We start from the raw sequence: 19,422 nt of genomic DNA, 5'->3' as shown, positions 1-19,422 counted from the left end.
ATGTCCCACCTGGCTGTAGGTGTCCCCACCCCATGTCCCCATGTCCCACCTGGCTGTAGGTGTCCCCGACGCCGCCTCTGTCCCCCGGGAACACGTAGACGGCTCCGGCGCCCTCGTCCTCCATGGGCGCCCCCACGGCCACCTCGGCTCTGCCGTCGCCGTCCAGGTCGCCCAGCGCGGCCAGCGCGGCGCCGAAGCGGCCCAGGGGGTGGCCGGGCTGGCCCCGCAGCGTCCCCGGGCACGGCAGCCGCCCCCCGCGGGGACGCAGGGGACACACGGACACGCGCCCGCCGCCCCCGCCCCCGAAGAACATGGGGGACCCCACCAGCAGCGCCTCGGCGGCTCCGTCGCCGTCCGCGTCCAGGGCCAGCAGGGACGCCCCGAAGTACGAGCCCACCTGGGGACACCGAGAGCTCCGGAGCCTCATAGAGCCACCAGGGTCCTCTTGGGGACACCGAGAGCTCCGGAGCCTCATAGAGCCACCAGGGTCCTCTTGGGGACACCGAGAGCTCCGGAGCCTCATAGAGCCACCAGGGTCCTCTTGGGGACACCGAGAGCTCCGGAGCCTCGTAGAGCCACCAGGGTCTTCTTGGGGACACCGAGAGCTCCGGAGCCTCATAGAGCCACCAGGGTCCTCTTGGGGACACCGAGAGCTCCGGAGCCTCGTAGAGCCACCAGGGTCCTCTTGGGGACACCGAGAGCTCCGGAGCCTCATAGAGCCACCAGGGTCCTCTTGGGGACACCGAGAGCTCCGGAGCCTCGTAGAGCCACCAGGGTCCTCTTGGGGACACCAAGAGCTCCGGAGCCTCGTAGAGCCACCAGGGTCCTCTTGGGGACACCGAGAGCTCCGGAGCCTCGTAGAGCTACCAGGGTCCTCGGGGACACCGAGAGCTCCGGAGCCTCGTAGGGCCACTAGGGTCCTCTTGGGGACACCGAGAGCTCCGGAGCCTCGTAGAGCCACCAGGGTCCTCTTGGGGACACCGAGAGCTCCGGAGCCTCGTAGAGCCACCAGGGTCCTCTTGGGGACACCGAGAGCTCCGGAGCCTCGTAGAGCCACCAGGGTCCTCTTGGGGACACCGAGAGCTCCAGAGCCTCGTAGAGCCACCAGGGTCCTCTTGGGGACACCGAGAGCTCTGGAGCCTCATAGAGCCACCAGGGTCCTCTTGGGGACACCGAGAGCTCCGGAGCCTTGTAGGGCCACCAGGGTCCTCTTGGGGACACCGAGAGCTCCAGAACCTCAACCAGCATCTCCAGGTTCCTCTTGGGGACACCAATGTCCCCCAGGTTCCTCATGTGGACACAAGTGTCCCCAGGTTCCTCTTGGGGACACCAATGTCCCCCAGGTTCCTCATGTGGACACAAGTGTCCCCAGGTTCCTCTTGGGGACACCAATGTCCCCCAGGTTCCTCTTGAGGACACTGAGATCTCCAGGAACCTCAACCAGCACCTCCAGAACTTCATGGGGACACAAGTGTCCCCCAGCTCCCTCAAGGGGACACCAACATCTCCTTGACTTTATGGGGACACCAACGTCCCCAAGGCTTTATGGGGACAGCAGCATCTCCAGCACCTCAACACCCCGCCCGTGTCCCCATGTCCCCCGTGTCCCCGTGTCCCCGTGTCCCCCATGTCCCCCGTGTCCCCGTGTCCCCGTGTCCCCCATGTCCCCCGTGTCCCCGTGTCCCCGTGTCCCCGTGTCCCCTGTGTCCCCCGTGTCCCCAGTGTCCCCCCGTGTCCCCCGTGTCCCCCATGTCCCCCGTGTCCCCCGTGTCCCCCATGTCCCCCGTGTCCCCATGTCCCCCCATGTCCCCCGTGTCCCCCGTGTCCCCTGTGTCCCCCATGTCCCCCGTGTCCCCCCGTGTCCCCCGTGTCCCCTGTGTCCCCCATGTCCCCCATGTCCCCCATGTCCCCGTGTCCCCCGTGTCCCCTGTGTCCCCATGTCCCCCATGTCCCCCATGTCCCCGTGTCCCCTGTGTCCCCGTGTCCCCCTGTGTCCCCATGTCCCCCATGTCCCCATGTCCCCTGTGTCCCCATGTCCCCCACGTCCCCCCACGTCCCCATGTCCCCCGTGTCCCCCGTGTCCCCTCATGTCCCCGTGTCCCCATGTCCCCTGTGTCCCCATGTCCCCCACGTCCCCCCACGTCCCCATGTCCCCCATGTCCCCCCATGTCCCCCATGTCCCCGTGTCCCCGTGTCCCCCACGTCCCCGTGTCCCCCGTGTCCCCCCATGTCCCCCATGTCCCCATGTCCCCGTGTCCCCCATGTCCCCCGTGTCCCCCGTGTCCCCCGTGTCCCCATGTCCCTGTGTCCCCCATGTCCCCCCATGTCCCCCGTGTCCCCCATGTCCCCCATGTCCCCCATGTCCCCGTGTCCCCGTGTCCCCGTCTCACCTGCGTCCCCCGCATCCCCCGTGTCCCCCGCATCCCCCGTGTCCCCATGTCCCCGTGTCCCCCATGTCCCCCCATGTCCCCGTGTCCCCGTGTCCCCATGTCCCCGTGTCCCCCATGTCCCCCCATGTCCCCCGTGTCCCCCGTGTCCCCATGTCCCCGTGTCCCCCATGTCCCCCCATGTCCCCCGTGTCCCCCGTGTCCCCATGTCCCCGTGTCCCCTGTGTCCCCCGTGTCCCCCGCATCCCCCGTGTCCCCATGTCCCCATGTCCCCATGTCCCCGTGTCCCCCGTGTCCCCCGTGTCCCCGTGTCCCCGTCTCACCTGCGTCCCGGTGGCCTCCGCCCGCAGGTCCCAGGGGTCCCCGGGCTGGCGCTGCACGAACAGCAGGAGGCGCCCGACGTGGCGGGACCGGGGGGCGCCCAGGGCCAGCGCGCGGCCCCCAGGCAGCGACAGGCGCTCCACCGCGTACCCTGCGCACGGGACGGGGACGGGACAGGGGACAGGGGACACGGGATACGGGACAGGGGACAGGGGACAGGGACATGGGACAGGGGACAGGGGACACGGGACAGGGGACACGGGGACACGGGATACGGGACAGGGGACAGGGACAGGGGACAGGGGACAGGGGACAGGGGACAGGGGACAGGGGACACGGGACAGGGGACAGGGACATGGGACAGGGGACAGGGACAGGGGACAGGGGACAGGGGACAGGGGACACGGGGACACGGGGACACGGGATACGGGACAGGGGACAGGGACATGGGACAGGGGACAGGGGGACATGTGGACATGGGGACACAGGGACATGGGGACATGGGGATGTAGGGACATGGGGACATGCGGACATGGGGACATGGGACGTGGGGACATGGGGATGTGGGGACATGGGGATGTGGGGACACACGGACATGGGGACATGGGACATGGGGACACGGGGATGTGGGGACACGGGGACATGGGGATACGCGGACATGGGGACATGGGACATGGGGACATGGGGATGTGGGGACACGGGGACATGGGGATACGCGGACATGGGGACATGGGACATGGGACATGTGGATGTGGGGACACAGGGACGTGGGGACACGGGGACATGGGGACACGGGACATGGGGACACGGGGACATGGGGATGTAGGGACGTGGGGACATGGGGACGTGGGGATGTGAGGACATGGGGACATGGGACATGAGGATGTGGGGACATGGGACATGGGGACATGGGGACACGCGGACATGGGACATGGGGACATGGGGATGTGGGGACACGGGGATGTGGGGACACGGGGACACGGGGGACATGGGGACACACGGACATGGGGACACGGGACATGGGGACACGGGACATGGGGACATGGGGATGTGGGGACATGGGGACATGTGGTCAGGGGGTACATCGGGGACATGGGGGACATGGGGTTGTGGCGTCACCGAGGAGCCCCAGAGCCCCCGATCCTGGTGGGGACACCAACATCTGGGGACAGCGGTGTCCCCAGAGCCCCGCGGTGACACCAACGTGGCCCAGGACCCCCATGGGGACAGCGGTGTCCCCAGCGCCCCGCGGGGACACCAACGTGGCCCAGGACCCCCATGGGGACAGCGGTGTCCCCAGCGCCCCGCGGGGACACCAACGTGGCCCAGGACCCCCATGGGGACAGCGGTGTCCCCAGCGCCCCGCGGGGACACCAGCGTGGCCCAGGACCCCCATGGGGACAGCGGTGTCCCCAGCGCCCCGCGGTGACACGGCGCCCCCCCTCACCCGCGTAGGCGTCGCTGCCGTCCCCGTGTGACGCGTTGACGAACGCGCTGTCCCCTCCGGCGCTGGTGACGACGGCGCCGCCCGACCAGTCGTAGGCGCCCACGGCTCCCAGGACGGCCCCGTCCTGCCGGCGCACAGCGGGGACGTGGGGACGCGGGGACACGGGGACGTGGGGACACGGGGACACGGGGACGTGGGGACGCGGGGACACGGGGACACGGGGACATGGGGACGTGGGGACGCGGGGACACGGGGACGCGGGGGACACGGGGATATGGGGGATGTGGGGACATGGGGACGTGGGGACACGGGGGGACGTGGGGACGCGGGGGACGCGGGGACACGGGGACGTGGGGACACGGGGACGTGGGGACGCGGGGACATGGGGACGTGGGGACACGGGGACGTGGGGACACGGGGGGACGTGGGGACGCGGGGGACACGGGGACGTGGGGACACGGGGACGTGGGGACGTGGGGACACGGGGACGTGGGGACACGGGGACATGGGGACACGGGGACGTGGGGACGCGGGGGACACGGGGGACGTGGGGACAGGGGGGATGTGGGGACATGGGGACACAGGGGACATGGGGACACGGGGGACATGGGGACACGGGGACGTGGGGATGTGGTGGGACATGGGGACACGGGGACGTGGGGACGCGGGGGGACGTGGGGACACGGGGGACGTGGGGACACGGGGGACGTGGGGACACTCACGGGGGTCAGCAGGGCGCTCAGCCCCTCCTGGGCCATCTCCAGCTGGAACGAGCTGCTGTGCGCCGAGCGGGTGCCTGGGACACGGGGACCAGCGTCCGTCTGTCCATCATCCCCACTCGTCCATCCATCCGTCCGTCCATCCACCTGTCCATCCCATCTCCATCCATCCGTCCATCCATCTGTCCATCCATCTCCATCCATCCGTCCATCCATCCGTCCGTCCATCTCCATCCATCCGTCCATCCATCTGTCCATCCCATCTCCATCCATCTGTCCATCCATCCGTCTGTCCATCTCCATCCATCCGTCCATCCATCTGTCCATCCCATCTCCATCCATCTGTCCATCCATCTGTCCATCCATCTCCATCCATCTGTCCATCCATGCATCCATCTGTCCATCCATGCATCCATCTGTCCATCCATCTCCATCCATCCGTCCATCCCATCTCCATCCATCTGTCCATCCATCTGTTCATCCATCTCTATCCATCCGTCCATCCATGCATCCATCTGTCCATCCATCTCCATCCATCTGTCCATCCCATCTCCACTTGTCCATCCGTCCATCCATCTGTCCATCTATCTGTCCATCCATCTCTATCTGTCCATCCATCCATCCATCCATCCATCCATCCTTTCATCTCATCTCCATCCATCTGTCCATCCATCCCATCTCCAGCCATCTGTCCATCTGTCCATCCATCCGTCCATCCATCTGTCCATCCCATCTCCATCCCATCTGTCCATCCATCCATCTGTCCATCCATCTCCATCCATCTCCAACCCCGTCCCCCCACCCCAATCCCCTCCAGCCGTCCATCCACCCCCGCTCTGTCCCCCCGCGGGTGGGTGTGGCCGCACCCGTGGCCCCGCCCCCGGCCCCGCCCCGGCCCCGCCCCCGGCCCCGCCCACCCTCGATGGCGAAGATCTGGTCCTGCAGCTGCTGCTGGATCCCCCGCAGCGCCTGGAAGTTGTCGACGCGGAACACGTGCTGCTCCGGGGGGGGCGACGCGATGGTCTGCAGCTCCCGCAGCGCCTCGGCGTCCCGGAACGCCCCGCCCACCTGCACGGACAGACGGACATGGACCGTCAGAGCGACCCCCCGGAACGCCCCGCCCACCTGCACGGACAGACGGACATGGACCGTCAGACCGACCCCCCGGAACGCCCCGCCCACCTGGACGGACAGACGGACATGGACCGTCAGAGCGACCCCCCGGAACGCCCCGCCCACCTGCGCGGACAGACGGACATGGACCGTCAGACCGACCCCCCGGAACGCCCCGCCCAGCTGCGCGGACAGACGGACATGGACCGTCAGACCGACCCCCCGGAACGCCCCGCCCACCTGCACGGACAGACGGACATGGACCGTCAGACCGACCCCCCGGAACGCCCCGCCCAGCTGCGCGGACAGACGGACATGGACCGTCAGACCGACCCCCCGGAACGCCCCGCCCACCTGCGCGGACGGACAGACGGATAAGGTTGGAGATGTTGGGGATGGATGGACAGATGGATGGATGGAGATGGATGGAGGTGTTGGGGATGAATGGAGACGTTGGGGATGGATGGACAAGGTTGGAGATGTTGGGGATGGATGGACAGATGGATGGATGGGGATGGATGGACAGATGGACGGATGGACAAGGTTGGAGATGTTGGGGATGGATGGAGATGTTGGGGATGGATGGATGGACGGATGGATGGAGATGTTGGGGATGGATGGAGATGGATGGATGCACAGATGGACAGATGGACAAGGTTGGAGATGTTGGGGATGGATGGACAGATGGATGGATGGGGATGGATGGAGATGTTGGGGATGGATGGAGATGTTGGGGATGGATGGACAGATGGATGGATGGAGATGTTTGGGATGGATGGACAGATGGGCGGATGGACAAGGTTGGAGATGTTGGGGATGTTGGGATGGCCAAGGGGACATTGGGGACATTGGGATGACCAAGGGGACATTGGGATGGCCAAGGGGACGTTGGGATGGCCAAGGGGACATTGGGATGGCCAAGGAGATGTTGGGGACATTGGGATGGCCAAGGAGACGTTGGGGACATTGGGATGGCCAAGGGGACATTGGGATGGCCAAGGAGATGTTGGGGACATTGGGATGGCCAAGGAGACGTTGGGGACATTGGGATGGCCAAGGGGACATTGGGATGGCCAAGGAGATGTTGGGGACATTGGGATGGCCAAGGGGACATTGGGATGGCCAAGGAGACGTTGGGGACGTTGGGATGGCCAAGGGGACATTGGGATGGCCAAGGAGATGTTGGGGACATTGGGAAGACCAAGGGGACATTGGGATGGCCAAGAGGATGTTGGGGACATTGGGATGGCCAAGGGGACATTGGGATGGCCAAGGAGATGTTGGGGACATTGGGAAGACCAAGGGGACATTGGGATGGCCAAGAGGATGTTGGGGATGTTGGGATGGCCAAGGGGACATTGGGATGGCCAAGAGGACATTGGGGACATTGGGATGGCCAAGAGGATGTTGGGGATGTTGGGGTGGCCAAGGGGACGTTGGGATGGCCAAGGAGATGTTGGGGACATTGGGATGGCCAAGAGGATGTTGGGGACATTGGGAAGGCCAAGGGGACATTGGGATGGCCAAGGAGACGTTGGGGACATTGGGATGGCCAAGAGGATGTTGGGATGGCCAAGGAGATGTTGGGGACATTGGGATGGCCAAGGGGACATTGGGATGGCCAAGGAGATGTTGGGGACATTGGGATGGCCAAGGGGACATTGGGATGGCCAAGGAGATGTTGGGGACATTGGGATGGCCAAGGGGACATTGGGATGGCCAAGGAGATGTTGGGGACATTGGGATGGCCAAGGGGACATTGGGATGGCCAAGAGGATGTTGGGGACATTGGGATGGCCAAGAGGATGTTGGGGATGTTGGGATGGCCAAGGGGACATTGGGATGGCCAAGGAGATGTTGGGGAACATTGGGGTGGCCAAGGGGACATTGGGGACATTGGGATGGCCAAGGGGATGTTGGGGATGTTGGGATGGCCAAGGGGACATTGGGGTGGCCAAGGGGCCGTCGTTGGGGCCACGGGGCCGCGGCCTCACCCCGATGGCGTAGCGCGTCACCCCCATTCGCTCGGCCAGCGGGACGACGTCCTCGTAGCCCAGCGGGTCGTCGAACTTCCTCCCGTCCGTGATCACCACCAGCACCCGCGTGGCGCCGGCGCGCGCGCCCTTCCCGGGGACAAACACGCTGGTCCTGCGGGACACGGGGGCGGTGACGGGGGGACAACGGGGACACGGGGGGACGGTGACGGGGGGTGACAACGGGGACACGGGGGGACGGTGACACGGGGGGGCGGTGACGGGGGGACAACGGGGACACGGGGGGACAACGGGGACACGGGGGGACGGTGACACGGGGGGACGGTGACGGGGGGACAACGGGGACACGGGGGGGCGGTGACGGGGGGACAACGGGGACACGGGGGGACGGTGACACGGGGGGACGGTGACGGGGGGACAACGGGGACACGGGGGGACGGTGACACGGGGGGACGGTGACGGGGGGACAACGGGGACACGGGGGGACGGTGACACGGGGGGACGGTGACGGGGGGGACAACGGGGACATGGGGGGACGGTGACACGGGGTGACAACAGTGACACAGGGGGACGGTGACACGGGGGGACGGTGACGGGGGGACAACGGGGACACGGGGGGACGGTGACACGGGGGGACGGTGACGGGGGGGACAACGGGGACATGGGGGGACGGTGACACGGGGTGACAACAGTGACACAGGGGGACGGTGACACGGGGGGACGGTGACGAGGGGTGACAACGGTGACACAGGGGGACAGTGACACGGGGGGGATGGTGTTGCGGGGGGGACGGTGACACAGGGTGACAGTGACGCAGAGGTGATGGTGACACAGGGGGACGGTGACACGGGGGTGACGGTGACCGGGGGGGGACAGTGACGCGGGGGGGACGGTGATGGGGGGGGAACGGTGACATGGGGGTGACGGTGACATGGGTATGGTGACACAAGGGTAACGGTGACACAGGGATGACGGTGACGGGGGGGAGACGGTGACATGGGGATGGTGACATGGGGGGACAGTGACACGGGGATGACGGTGATGCAGGAGTGACAGTGACATGGGGATGACGGTGACACGGGGGGACGGTGACGCGGGGGTGACGGTGACGCGGGTGGCGGTGACACAGGGGGACGGTGACGCGGGGGTTACAGTGATGCGGGGGTGACGGTGACGCGGGGGTGACGGTGACGCGGGGGTGACGGTGACACGGGGGGACGGTGACGCGGGGGTGACGGTGACTTGGGGGTGACGGTGACTTGGGGGTGACGGTGACGCGGTGCGGTGACGCACAGCACGTGCCGCATGGCGGTGGCCGTGCGCGTGGTGCTCCCCAGCTGCCAAACCGGCGCCAGCAGCGCCGCGGGGTCGGCGGCCGCCGCGAACGCCGAGAAGCTGAAGTGGTCGACGACGAGGTGGGAGAACTGGGACAGCGCGAACTGGGGACACGGGACACGCGTGGGACGGCGCGGGGGGACCCGCGGGATGTCACCCCCTGGGATGTCACCCCATGGGATGTCACCCCCACGAGATTCCGCCCCATGAGATGTCACCCATGGGATGTCACCCCACGAGATGTCACCCCGTGAGATGTCACCCCGTGAGATGTCACCCCATGAGATTCCACCCCCATGAGATGACACCTCCATGGGATGTCACCCCATGAGATGTCACCCCATGAGATTCCACCCCCATGAGTTGTCACCCCCATGAGATTCAACCCCACGAGATGTCACCCCCATGAGTTGTCACCCCCATGAGATTCAACCCCACGAGATGTCACCCCCATGAGATTCCACCCCATGGGATGTCACCCCATGGGATGTCACCCCATGAGTTGTCACCCCATGAGATGTCACCCCGTGAGATGTCACCCCATGAGATGTCACCCCATGAGATTCCACCCCCATGAGTTGTCACCCCCATGAGATTCAACCCCACGAGATGTCACCCCCATGAGATTCCACCCCATGGGATGTCACCCCATGAGTTGTCACCCCATGAGATGTCACCCCGTGAGATGTCACCCCATGGGATGTCACCCCCATGAGATGTCATCCATGAGATGTCACCCCATGAGTTGTCACCCCATGAGATTCAACCCCATGAGATGTCACCCCGTGAGATGTCACCCTGATGACATGAAACCCCATGACATGAGATTCCATCCCCATGAGTTGTCACCCCATGAGTTGTCACCCCATGAGATTCCACCCCAATGAGATGTCACCCCATGAGTTGTCACCCCACGAGATGTCACCCCATGAGATTATCACCCCCATGAGATTCCACCCCATGAGATGTCACCCCATGATCTGTCACCCCATGAGATGTCACCCCACGAGATTCCACCCCATGAGATTCCACCCCATGAGATGTCCCCGTGTCCCGCACCTGCGTGTCCGTGCCCTGGAACCTCCTCATCACCTCCAGCACGAAGTTCTTCATGGTGCCGAAGTCCTGGCGGCTGATGCTGCCCGACCCGTCCACCAGCACCGCGATGTCCGAGCGGCGCCGCGGGCACTCTGGCGGGACGGCACCGCGGCCCGTGGCCCCGTGGCCTCGTGTCCCCATGTCCCCCATGGCCCCATGGCCCCCATGGCCCCATTGTCCCCGTGTCCCCATGGCCCCGTGTCCCCATGTCCCCATGGCCCCGTGTCCCCATGTCCCCATGGCCCCGTGGCCTCGTGTCCCCATGTCCCCCATGGCCCCATGTCCCCCATGGCCCCATTGTCCCCGTGTCCCCATGGCCCCGTGTCCCCATGTCCCCATGGCCCCGTGTCCCCATGGCCCCATGGCCCCGTGTCCCCATGGCCCCATGGCCCCATGGCCCCATGTCCCTGTGTTCCCTGTGTTCCCATGCCCCTGTGTCCCCATGTCCCCATGTCCCCATGTCCCCATGGCCCCATGGCCCCATGGCCCCATGTCCCCGTGTTCTCTGTGTCCCCATTGTCGCCGTGTTTCCGTGTCCCCGTGTCCCCATGTCCCCTGTGTCCCCATGTCCCACATGTCCCCCCATGTCCCCCCATTGTCCCCATGTCCCCTCATATCCTCATGTCCCCTCATATCCCCATGTCCCCATGTCCCACATGTCCCCCATGTCCCCCCTGTCCCCTCATATCCCCATGTCTCCATGTCCCCCATGTCCCCACGTCCCCTATGTCCCCATGTCCCTCATATCCTCATATCCCCCCTGTCCCCTGTGTCCCCATGTCCCCCCGTGTCCCCCATGTCCCCATGTCCCCCCATTGTCCCCATATCCCCCCTGTCCCCCTGTCCCCATGTCCCCATTGTCCCCATGTCCCCGTGTCCCGTGTCCCCCTGTCCCCATGTCCCCATGTCCCCATTGTCCCCATGTCCCCCTGTCCCCCCTGTCCCCATGTCCCCCTGTCCCCAATGTCCCCCTGTCCCCATGTCCCCATGTCCCCATTGTCCCCATGTCCCCGTGTCCCGTGTCCCCCTGTCCCCATGTCCCCCTGTCCCCATGTCCCCATGTCCCCATTGTCCCCATGTCCCCGTGTCCCGTGTCCCCCTGTCCCCATGTCCCCCCCTGTCCCCATGTCCCCCCTGTCCCCATGTCCCCCTGTCCCCATGTCCCCATGTCCCCATGTCCCCATGTCCCCGTGTCCCCATTGTCCCCATGTCCCCATTGTCCCCATTGTCCCCGTGTCCCGTGTCCCGTGTCCCCATTGTCCCCGTGTCCCGTGTCCCATACCCGGCGTGGCCGCCGGGAGGCGCCGCAGCGGCTGCAGCGCAGGGTCCAGGACGACACAGGAGCCGCGGACGTGGACGTTGTGACCACAGAGCTGGGGGGCGGTGGGGCCGCACACCTGGACGGACACGCGGACGGACACGGGGACACGTCAGGTGACAGGTCGGGGGGGGGTTCATCTCCTGCCACCCCCATGAGACGTCACCCCATGAGCCGTCACCCCATGAGCTGTCACCCCATGAGACGTCACCCCATGAGACGTCACCCCATGAGTTGTCACCCCATGAGCTCCCACCCCATGAGCTGTCACCCCATGAGCTGTCACCCCATGAGCTGTCACCCATGAGCTGTCACCCCATGAACTGTCACCCCCATGAGACGTCACCCCATGAGCTGTCACCCCCATGAGCTCCCACCCCATGAGCTCCCACCCCATGAGACGTCACCCCATGAGTTGTCACCCCATGAGCTGTCACCCCCATGAGCCGTCACCCCATGAGCTGTCACCCCATGAGCCGTCACCCCATGAGACGTCACCCCATGAGCCGTCACCCCATGAGCCGTCACCCCATGAGCTGTCACCCCCATGAGCTGTCACCCCACTCACCACAGCCTCGGTGTCCCCGGCCGCCAGCGCCAGCCCCAGCGACGCATTGGGGGCCCCTGTGGGGACACGGGGGGGGGTCACCCCCTTTTCCTGGGGGACCCAGGCGTCCGGGTGGGGACGGGGGGACACGGGGGGGGCCTCACCGGTGACAGGGACCTCCTGGCACGTCCCCAGGCGCTGGCGGCACCAATAGACGCCCCCGGCGCGGTTGTCGCCGTCGCGGCGCAGCGGGGCGCCCACCAGCACCCTGCCGGGGTTTTGGGGGGATTTAGCGCGATTTTGGGTTAATTCGGGGTGTCCCCCCCCCGGTGTCTCCTCACCCGTCACCGAACTGGGCGACGCTGTGACCGAAGGCGGCGCCGGCGTCACCGGAGAACGTTGTCACCGACTCCACGTCCACGCCGGTGCCACCGCAGGTCAGCGCTGGGCGGCGGAGAAACGGACCCAGGCGTCCGGGACCCATCCCGAACAGGGGACCCAGGCGTCCGGGCACCCAAACCCAAACAGGGGACCCAGGCGTCCGGGACCCGTCCCGAATAGGGGACCCAGGCATCCGGGCACCAAACCCCAAACAGGGGACCCAGGTGTCCGGGCACCCAAACCCAAACAGGGGACCCAGGCGTCCGGGACCCCACCCCAAATAAGGGACCCAGGTGTCCGGGCACCCAAACCCCAAATAGGGGACCCAGGCATCCGGGCACCCAAACCCCAGGAGGGGACCCAGGCGTCCGGGTGTCACTCACCCCCCCCCCCAAATAGGGGACCCAGGCGTCCGAGCACCCAAACCCCAAATAGGGGACCCAGGTGTCCGGGCGTCACCCACCCCCACCCCAAATAGGGGACCCAGGCGTCCAGGCACCCAAACCCCAAACAGGGGACCCAGGTGTCCGGGACCCCACCCCAAATAGGGGACCCAGGCGTCCGGGACCCCACCCCAAATAGGGGACCCAGGTGTCTGGGTCCCCACCCCAAATGGGGGACCCAGGCATCCAGGCACCCAAATCCCAGGAGGGGACCCAGGCGTCCGGGCGTCACCCACCCCCACCCCAAATAGAGGACCCAGGCGTCCGGGCACCCACCGGCCCCCAGGAGGACGAGGAGCCGCCGGACGGACACGGTGACAGGACGGACGGACATGGTGACAATGGGGACCCGAAGGAGAAGTTGGGTTGTCACCAGCACCCCCACCCCTCCTTGTGCAACCGCGGTGACGTCACCAACTTCCCGTCCCCTTGGGACAGCGGCCCCTCCCCCACCCCCACCCCCACCCCGGGGACCTTCGCGACCCCCACGGGGTCGCCACGGGGTCACCGCGGGGTCATGGGGTCACTGGGTGGGGGGTGTTGGGGTCACTGGGCCCTTGTCACCCCCAGACCCCCAACAATGAGACACGGGGTGACGGCCCCTCCCCCCATCAGCCCCGCATCACTGACACCCCTCCCCCCATCAGCCCCACATCACCAACACCCCTCCCCCCCTCAGCCCCACATCACCGACACCCCTCCCCCCCTCAGCCCCTCCCCCACATCCGCCACCCCCGCCTGGGGGGAAAAGGCGTTTTGGGGTGAAAAAGGCGCTTTTGGGGGTAACAGCCCCGCCCCGCTCCCTCCCGGCCCCGCCCCGCTCCTTCCCGGCCCCGCCCCTCTCCCTCCCGGCCCCGCCCCCTTCCCTCCCGGCTCCGCCCCCTTCCCTCCCGGCCCCGCCCCGAGCGGAAGGGGCGGGGTTTATGCAAATATGCGCTGACGACACGGGGTTACCCAGCGGCCCCCGCGGCGGGAAAAGGCGGGGCTGCGCTCGGACGCCTGGGTCCCCGGGACGGGGTGAGTGGGGGGGGTGCGTGTCCGGACGCCTGGGTCCCTCTCTGGGGTGTCCCCGAACTCCTGGGTCCTCCACTGCGCTCCCGGACGCCTGGGTCCCCTATTGAGGTGTCCCGAACTCCTGGGTCCTCTCCTGGGGTCCCGAACGCCTGGGTCCCCATTGACCTGGGACCCCCGTTGGGGTGTCCCCGAACTCCTGGGTCCCCCCGAACTCCTGGGTCCCCGTTGGGGCGTCCCCGAACTCCTGGGTCCCCCCGAACTCCTGGGTCCCCCCCGAACTCCTGGGTCCCCGTTGGGGCGTCCCCGAACTCCTGGGTCCCCCCCGAACTCCTGGGTCCCCGTTGGGGTGTCCCCGAACTCCTGGGTCCCCCCGAACTCCTGGGTCCCCATTGGGGTGTCCCTGAACTCCTGGGTCCCCCCTGAACTCCTGGGTCCCCGTTGGGGTGTCCCCGAACTCCTGGGTCCCCCCGAACTCCTGGGTCCCCGTTGGGGTGTCCCTGAACTCCTGGGTCCCCATTGGGGTGTCCCGGAACTCCTGGGTCCCCCCGAACTCCTGGGTCCCCGCTGGGGCGTCCCGGCCGCCTGTGTCCCGGGCGCCGCTGACGTGTCCCGCAGCGCCGTCATGGCGGCGCCGGCGTGGCTGGCGCGGTGGCCGCGGCTGGTGGCCGCGGGGCGGCCGGGGTGGCCGCGGGCGCCGGGGCGCGGGGCCGGGCACAACCGCTGGTCCAAGGTGCGCAACGTCAAGGGCCCGCGCGACGCCGAGCGCGGCCGGACCTTCCAGCGCCTGGCGCTGCTGCTGCGCTCCGCGGCACGCGGTACGGCCGGGGCAACCGGGGCGGCCACGGGGGGGACCCACCGGGGCTTCCGTGGGTGGGGGGACCCAACTGGGGCTTCCATGGGTGGGGGGACCCAACTGGGTCTTTGGGGGGTGTTGGGACCCAACTGGGGTGTCCATGGGTGGTGGGACCCAACTGGGTCTTCCATGGGTGGGGGGTCCCAACTGGGTCTTTGGGGGGTGGTGGGACCCAACTGGGTCTTTGGGGGGTGTTGGGGACCCAACTGGGTCTTCCGTGGGTGGGGGGACCCAACGGGATCTTCCATGGGTGGTGGGAACCCAACTGGGGCTTCCGTGGGTGGGGGGACCCAACTGGATCTTCCATGGGTGGGGGGACCCAACTGGGTCTTTGGGGGGTGTTGGGGAACCAACTGGGTCTTCCATGGGTGGGGGGACCCAACGGGATCTTTGGGGGGTGGTGGGGACCCAACTGGGGCTTCCATGGGTGGGGGGACACAACTGGGGCTTCCATGGGTGGGGGGACCCAACCGGGGCTTCCGTGGGTGGGGGGACCCAACTGGGTCTTTGGGGGGTGTTGGGGACCCAACTGGGTCTTTGGGGGGTGTTGGGGACCCAACTGGATCTTCCATGGGTGGGGGGACCCAACTGGGGCTTCCATGGGTGGGGGGTCCCAACTGGGGCTTCCATGGGTGGGGGGACCCAACTGGGTCTTTGGTGGGTGTTGGGGACCCCACCGGGGCTGCCAGGGTGGGGGAGCCCAACTGGGTCTTTGGGGGGTGTTGGGGACCCAACTGGGGCTTCCATGGGTGGGGGGACCCTGTTGGTTCCTTGGGGGTCTTGATGGGCCTCCATTGGTTCCTTGGGCAGTTGGTGGGCCCCGTTGGTTCCTTGGGGGGTTGGTGGGCCCCGTTGGTTCCTTGGGGGGGTTGGTGGGCCTCCATTGGTTCCTTGGGGGGTTGATGGACCCCGTTGGTTCCTTGGGCAGTTGGTGGGACCCGTTGGTTCCTTGGGGGGTTGATGGGCCCCATTGGTTCCTTGGGGGGGTTGGTGGACCCCATTGGTTCCTTGGGGGGTTGGTGGGCCCCGTTGGTTCCTTGGGGGGGTTGATGGGACCCCGTTGGTTCCTTGGGGGGTTGGTGGGCCCCGTTGGTTCCTTGGGGGGGTTGGTGGACCCCATTGGTTCCTTGGGGGGTTGGTGGGCCCCGTTGGTTCCTTGGGGGGGTTGATGGGACCCCGTTGGTTCCTTGGGGGGTTGGTGGGACCCGTTGGTTCCTTGGGGGGGTTGATGGGACCCCGTTGGTTCCTTGGGGGGTTGGTGGGCCCCGTTGGTTCCTTGGGGGGTTGGTGGGCCCCGTTGGTTCCTTGGGGGGTTGGTGGGCCCCGTTGGTTCCTTGGGGGGTTGGTGGGACCCCGTTGGTTCCTTGGGGTCTTGATGGGCCTCCATTGGTTCCTTGGGCGGCTGGTGGGACCCGTTGGTTCCTTGGGGGGTTGATGGGCCCCCGTTGGTTCCTTGGGGGGTTGGTGGGATCCCGTTGGTTCCTTGGGGGGTTGGTGGGCCCCGTTGGTTCCTTGGGGGGTTGGTGGGCCCCGTTGGTTCCTTGGGGGGTTGATGGGCCCCATTGGTTCCTTGGGGGGTTGGTGGGCCCCATTGGTTCCTTGGGGGGTTGGTGGGATCCCGTTGGTTCCTTGGGGGGTTGGTGGGATCCCGTTGGTTCCTTGGGGGGTTGATGGGCCCCCATTGGTTCCTTGGGGGGTTGGTGGGATCCCGTTGGTTCCTTGGGGGGGTTGATGGGCCTCCATTGGTTCCTTGGGGGGTTGATGGGCCCCGTTGGTTCCTTGGGGGGTTGGTGGGACCCCGTTGGTTCCTTGGGGGGTTGATGGGCCCCGTTGGTTCCTTGGGGGGTTGGTGGGCCCCGTTGGTTCCTTGGGGGGGTTGGTGGGACCCCGTTGGCTCCTGGGGGGCTCGATGGGCCTCCATTGGCTCCTGGGGTCCCCCCGCAGAGGGCGGCGCAGACCCGGCGCTCAACCCCCAGCTGGCCAACGTGGTGGAGCAATGTCGCGCCAACAACATGCCCAAGGCGTCCATCGCGGCCGCCATCCAGAGCGCGGTACGTCGGGGGGGACGGACAGGCGGGCGGACGGACAGACGGCCCCCCGGGTCCTGGCTGAGCGCCCCCTGCTGCAGGAGCGGCCGCCGCCGGACACGCGGCTGCTGTGCGAGGCCCGAGGCCCCGGCGGCGCCGCCATCCTGCTGGAGATCGTCACCGACAACCCGCGGCGCAGCCAGCGCGACGTGCGCCTGCTGCTCGCCCAGCACGGGTGCGTCCTCGGGCGGACCCAGGCGTCCGGGCGGACCCAGGCGTCCGGGAACGGGGGGGAAGGGACCCAGGGAAGGGACCCAGGCGTCCGGGAATGGGGGGGAAGGGACCCAGGCGTCCGGGAACGGGGGGGAAGGGACCCAGGCATCCGGGAACAGGGGGGAAGGGACCCAGGCGCCCGGGAATGGGGGGGAAGGGACCCAGGCGCCCGGGAATGGGAGGGAAGGGACCCAGGCGTCCGGGAATGGGGGGGAAGGGACCCAGGCGTCCGGGAACGGGGGGGAAGGGACCCAGGCGCCCGGCGCTGAGGGCGCGTCCTCCGGCGCACAGGGGGGCGCTGTGGGGGGACCAGGCGCTGAGGTGTGTCCTCCCGTGCACAGGGGGGCGCTGTGCAGGGACCAGGCGCTGAACGTGTCCTCCCGTGCACAGGGGGGCGCTGTGGAGGGACCAGGCGCTGAACGTGTCCTCCCGTGCACAGGGGGGCGCTGTGGAGGGACCAGGCGCTGACGGTGTCCTCCCGTGCACAGGGGGGCGCTGTGGGGGGACCAGGCGCTGAGTGTGTGTCCTCCCGTGCACAGGGGGGCGCTGTGGAGGGACCAGGCGCTGACGGTGTCCTCCCGTGCACAGGGGGGCGCTGTGGAGGGACCAGGCGCTGAGGTGTGTCCTCCCGTGCACAGGGGGGCGCTGTGGGGGGACCAGGCGCTGACGGTGTCCTCCCGTGCACAGGGGGGCGCTGTGGGGGGACCAGGCGCTGAGGTGTGTCCTCCCGTGCACAGGGGGGCGCTGTGGAGGGACCAGGCGCTGACGGTGTCCTCCCGTGCACAGGGGGGCGCTGTGGAGGGACCAGGCACTGAACGTGTCCTCCCGTGCACAGGGGGGCGCTGTGGAGGGACCAGGCGCTGACGGTGTCCTCCCGTGCACAGGGGGGCGCTGTGGAGGGACCAGGCGCTGACGGTGTCCTCCCGTGCACAGGGGGGCGCTGTGGGCGGACCAGGCGCTGACGGTGTCCTCCCGCGCACAGGGGGGCGCTGTGGGGGGACCAGGCGCTGACGGTGTCCTCCAGTGCACAGGGGGGCGCTGTGGGGGGACCAGGCGCTGAGTGTGTGTCCTCCCGTGCACAGGGGGGCGCTGTGCAGGGACCAGGCGCTGACGGTGTCCTCCCGTGCACAGGGGGGCGCTGTGGAGGGACCAGGCGCTGAGGTGTGTCCTCCCGTGCACAGGGGGGCGCTGTGCGAGGCGCCGCGCGGCGGGTTCGAGGAGAAGGGCGTGGTGCGGGTGGCGCCCAGCGACGCCCAGGGGCGCCCGCTCAGCCTGGAGGGGGCGCTGGAGGCCGCGCTGGAGGTCGGAGCCACTGACGTGGAGGAGGATGAGGAGGGGGCGGGGCTCAAGGTGGGCGGGGCTGGGGGGCTCCAATGGGTGGGGGGCTGGAGGGGGCGGGGCTCGAGGTGGGTGGGACTGGAGAGGGTGGGGCTCGAGGTGGGTGGGGCTTGGGGGCGGGGCTCGAGGTGGGCATGGCTGAGGGTGGGGCTGGAGGTGGGTGGGGTAGAGTGGGCGGGGCTCAAGGTGGAAGGGGTGTGGCTCGAGGTGGGTGGGGTTGAGGGGGCGGGGCTCAAGGTGGGTGGGGTGGGGGCGTGGCTCGAGGTGGGTGGGGTTGAGGGGGTGGGGCTCAAGGTGGGCGGGGCTCGGGGGAGGGGCTCAATGTGGGCATGGCTGAGGGTGGGGCTCAAGGTGGGCGGGGCTGGAAGGGGGCGGGGCTCAAGGCGGGTGGGGCTGGGGCACGTTCATGGCCAATAGACCTTGAGCATTGATGAGCCATCCCCAACCCCATTGGCCATTCTCTGACCGTTCTCCACCCCGTTGGCCACCCCGTTGTCCCCCGTCCGTCCGTCCGTCCGCCCGCAGTTCCTGTGCCCGCCGGGGGCGCTGGGCGCCGTGTCGCGCGCGCTGGCGGCCGCGGGGCTGCGCCCCCTGGAGGCCGCGGTGCAGTTCGTGCCGCGGGCGCGCGCGCCGCTGCCGGGGGACGCCGGGGAGCGCGCGCGGCGCCTCCTGCAGGCGCTGGCCGGGCGCCCCGACGTGGCGCGCTGCTACCACAACATCCAATGGGAATAAACACCTCCCTGCCCGCACCGCGATGGCGGCGCCGCGGTTTATTGGGGGGCGGGGTCAGTCGTCGGAGTGGGCGGGGCTGCTG

General features: G+C 67.9%; 2 protein-coding genes across 6 annotated transcripts; one reads left to right on the top strand and one right to left on the bottom strand.

The window, feature by feature from the left end:
- Nucleotides 1-49: 49 nt before the first annotated feature.
- On the bottom strand, nucleotides 50-13,469 carry LOC309452675 (integrin alpha-D-like; the record flags this gene model as incomplete). Its single annotated transcript, XM_082077324.1, has 13 exons — nucleotides 13,380-13,469; nucleotides 12,621-12,723; nucleotides 12,444-12,547; nucleotides 12,301-12,356; nucleotides 11,697-11,811; nucleotides 10,376-10,506; nucleotides 9,275-9,420; nucleotides 7,982-8,135; nucleotides 5,792-5,942; nucleotides 4,878-4,951; nucleotides 4,156-4,279; nucleotides 2,711-2,859; nucleotides 50-397 (listed from the first exon to the last, which is right to left on the bottom strand). Coding segments are annotated over exons 1-13 (1,713 nt in total), but the record flags the coding sequence as incomplete, so codon positions are not given.
- A 539-nt stretch (nucleotides 13,470-14,008) lies between these two features.
- On the top strand, nucleotides 14,009-19,357 carry TACO1 (translational activator of cytochrome c oxidase I). Of its 5 annotated transcripts, none has more exons than XM_082077319.1 (7): nucleotides 14,028-14,120; nucleotides 14,733-14,932; nucleotides 16,915-17,021; nucleotides 17,099-17,232; nucleotides 18,353-18,383; nucleotides 18,432-18,620; nucleotides 19,134-19,357. In XM_082077319.1, the coding sequence occupies exons 2-7, from the start codon at nucleotides 14,740-14,742 to the stop codon at nucleotides 19,338-19,340; spliced, it is 861 nt and encodes a 286-aa protein (XP_081933445.1). In that variant the 5' UTR covers nucleotides 14,028-14,120; nucleotides 14,733-14,739; the 3' UTR covers nucleotides 19,341-19,357. The 5 variants fall into 5 exon arrangements, with proteins under 5 accessions (XP_081933447.1, XP_081933445.1, XP_081933443.1 ...); XM_082077317.1 differs by lacking the exon at nucleotides 18,353-18,383 and adding an exon at nucleotides 18,008-18,038; XM_082077318.1 differs by lacking the exon at nucleotides 18,353-18,383 and adding an exon at nucleotides 17,810-17,840.
- The last annotated feature ends 65 nt before the right edge of the window (nucleotides 19,358-19,422 follow it).

The sequence above is a fragment of the Streptopelia decaocto genome (assembly GCF_964273445.1).
Source record: "Streptopelia decaocto genome assembly, contig: HAP1_SCAFFOLD_1076, whole genome shotgun sequence".
Taxonomy (NCBI): Eukaryota; Metazoa; Chordata; class Aves; order Columbiformes; family Columbidae; genus Streptopelia; species Streptopelia decaocto.
This window is presented reverse-complemented; position numbering and strand designations above follow the sequence as displayed.